Source organism: Littorina saxatilis, linkage group LG9 (assembly GCF_037325665.1).
Source record: "Littorina saxatilis isolate snail1 linkage group LG9, US_GU_Lsax_2.0, whole genome shotgun sequence".
Classification (NCBI taxonomy): Eukaryota; Metazoa; Mollusca; class Gastropoda; order Littorinimorpha; family Littorinidae; genus Littorina; species Littorina saxatilis.
This window is the reverse complement of record NC_090253.1, coordinates 36,697,969-36,701,259: the sequence shown is the minus strand read 5'-3', so window position 1 is coordinate 36,701,259 and position 3,291 is coordinate 36,697,969. Positions and strand designations below refer to the sequence as shown.

The following is a 3,291-nucleotide window of genomic DNA, read 5'->3' as shown; positions in this document are numbered from 1 at the left end:
TGTGTGTGTGTAAAACGTTGTATATATCTAATGCTAAACGGGTTTTGATTTGTTCAGTTGTATTTTTTAAATTGTATGTTAGTCTTCTTTCTTTTCTGTACGTTTTATTCGCCGAAGCGGTCCTTGAACCCCTCTAAGATTATAATTGGGGGTCCAAGGACCCTCTAGGTAAAGCATATGTGGAGACCCCTGCATTAGCACTCCTTTTCCCGGCGGACAATATTTTGTTTTACACCGGTGTCACGATTTCATCTTTCGCCTGTGTACATATTTCCCCCTCGACATATACTCAAGACTGAAATGTTGTTTCCTGGTAAAATTAAGAAGTGAAATTATTTAAGGACGAAAAGCATGTCAGTTTCTTGCATGTGAAGAAAATTGGTGGTAAAATGTAATAGATTTCACCCCCAAAATCGAATTCTTCGAAAACGTTTACTGAGTGGTTACGTCCCTTGAGTAGGAAGGAAAACATTTTAGGATGAATCAAATTTCTAAGTTAAATAAAACAAATTGGTTCGACAAATTTGGCCCCATGAATGTAAGGTACACAAGGTCGCTCACCAGTACTATCGAAGGGTGTTTTTTTGTTCAATGTAGAGTTTATACTAGATCAACGAGGCCGAGAAGCGAAATATCAACACGGCGAAAGATGAAAACGTCACACCGGGATCGAACCCAGGCCGATAGCGGCGACCAGATGGTTTGAAAGCCAACACGCTACCCACTGATCTTTTACTTGCGAAGGTTTCTCACTACATAGATGGCACTTAGTATTATACTCCTGACTTTGTGTGGTGTACTGCTGGCTTTTGGTCTATCACATACAAAAACTATATGACACAGAACACAAGGACAACGAAAATAAACTGCGTTTTATTTCAAAGTCGCATGAAACAATAAACACAGTGGAAAAATATGCGAATTTTTGAATTTAAAAACAACACAAAAACAATCACACAAATTAAGTTATGCATCTGTAGCAAAATTACTTATCGTAATTACAAGTTTTTTAATAATAGGTAACATATTTTTTTCAGTTTGCATGTTTTGACAGGAAGTAAAATACACCATAGAAAAATATACGAATGTGCAGGGGAAAAGTTGACCTATTGAACTTTACATCCAAAGAAGTGTGAGACGAATTTCTTCAAAACCCTGTCCTCATCACACACACACACATACACACACTCACACGCACGCACGCACGCACGCACACACGCACACACACACGTACACACACACACGCACGCACGCACACACACACTCACACGCGCGCGCACGCACGCACAAACCCACCTCTCTCTCTCTCTCTCTCTCTCTCTCTCTCTCTCTCTCTCTCTCTCTCTCTCTCTCTCTCTCTCTCTCTCTCTCTCTCTTTATCATCATACGACTGAGGAAAATTGACAAGAAGGAAAACGAGGGCAGAGTTAGGGGGGAGGAGGAAGCGAGAAAAATAGAAGAATTTATAATTATGTTGCTATGTACAAGAAACAGGACTCTGCTTAAGGTATACTATCTAATTGTATGAATTAATGTCACGGTAGTGTACACACACACACACTCAAATACATGAAGCTTCCGATTTAAGTAAGACACTGCGGCCATTCCTGAAGGCCTTACCTCCATAAGTTCGCGTTGAGTGTCGATTAGTGAGTATAGTTGGATTTAAGTATCACAAGCAGCGAAATGCGCAATATGTTCATTACTGTAGATTATTTTTTACGGTGTTAACTATATATTCACAATTTTTTTACGAAGGTTGGTTAAAACATAATGTAATGTATAACCACAGGTTGTTAACCTTCCTAGAAATGACTACTTAATTTTAATGTATTTTTCAAAATTAAAAATAAACACTTGACTCTCCAAGCCGACAGAAAAGACACAGCTGTTACGGTGTTAACACAGATGTAACTGGAATGTTTATACATCCATATTAATGTAACTGCTATCTTCGGAAATTTCTGTTGTTGTTGTTGTTGTTGCTTTTGCAGTCGCCGTCGTCTTTCTTTATTTGGTGTTTAACGTCGTTTTCAACCGTTCAAGGTTATATCGCGACGGGTCGCCGTCGTCGTTGTTGCTTTTGTTGTTGTTGTTGTTATGGACAGTAGCATATCACGCTTGTGACGCTAAAGCGGAAGTGGAGTTGAGGAAAGCGGCAGGGATGTTCCCGAAGTCAAACATAGCGTCGCCCCAAGTTCCGGTGGCCATGACGAGGAGTGGAACAGCCAGGATGTTCATTACAAGGCCGGCTGACATCTGGCAATAGACAAACAAACAATTAATAAATGATATGTGTTGCAAGGGTCAATCAGCACCCTTACTACTCTTTACGGTTTCTTGTTTATCCCGTACGCTTTTATTGTCAAAAGTCAAAGACGCACAACAATGCAGGGTGTATTTTGTGTCCAAAAAGATGTACAAGTAGGACTCGTACATTTTGTGAAAGTAGAAGCAGATATTGTTTTACCCCCCCCCCCCCCCTACTCTTCTTCTTCTTCTTCTTCTTCTTCTTCTTCTTCTTCTTCCTCCTCCTCCTCCTCCTCCTCCTCCTCATCCTCCTCATCCTCCTCCTCCTCATCCTCATCCTCATCCTCCTCATCCTCCTCATCATCATCAAGTGTATTGTGTCAACGTCTTGGCCGTCTTCCTCGAACATCATCATTACCAAAATGCCAGTCTTGCCATGATTTTGTCATGCAATTGTTGTGACCTTGAATACTACTCTCAAGTAAGTGGTTCTCCATTTTCCTTCAGCTACTTTCGTGTTAATATACTTCTATGTAAACATGTACTAAAAACTGACAATTAGACGAGTTTGTGTTAATTGGCTTACCATGTCAACCACTCTCACGTGACCATAGGAGAAGACGATGGCGTTGGGAGGTGTTGCCACAGGCAACATGAATGCAAATGAGCAGGACAGGGCGGCAGGGAACATGTAGTAGAGTGGGTGCACGCCTGTTCGTAGAGCCTGTCAGAGACCGAAAAAACAAGAAGCTATCATGTGAAGGAGCAAACACATCAGCAAAAGCTAAGTGTACATCTTGGGTTTAAAAAATGGTTTAACCAATCAGTGGCGGACCTAGTGAATGAGAGGGAGGAGCTTCCCAAATGAGCGTACAGCTGACTAGCCAAGCAAGAGGTCGGGCAGGGGGCAAAGCTATTAACATTAAGTGACCCTCCACCACGAAATGAGTCGCATGTCACCTCACGCGGTTCTGCGCTAGGCATAATATAAGTGCGGGGGGTGTCTAGTAACAGTGTGAGGGTCACCATAGTCACAGGCTT

General features: G+C 41.7%; 1 protein-coding gene across 3 annotated transcripts in view; it reads right to left on the bottom strand.

The window, feature by feature from the left end:
• Positions 1–854: 854 nt before the first annotated feature.
• Positions 855–3,291, bottom strand: part of LOC138975940 (Na(+)/citrate cotransporter-like) — a 37,817-nt gene continuing 35,380 nt past the window's right edge. For all 3 annotated transcript variants that reach the window (XM_070348712.1, XM_070348715.1, XM_070348713.1), the window contains 2 exons: positions 2,837–2,974; positions 855–2,259 (listed from right to left, as the gene is read on the bottom strand). In XM_070348712.1, coding sequence (XP_070204813.1) covers positions 2,116–2,259; positions 2,837–2,974 — 282 coding nt within the window. In that variant the 3' untranslated portion in view covers positions 855–2,115. The remainder of the gene's footprint in view (positions 2,260–2,836; positions 2,975–3,291) is intronic.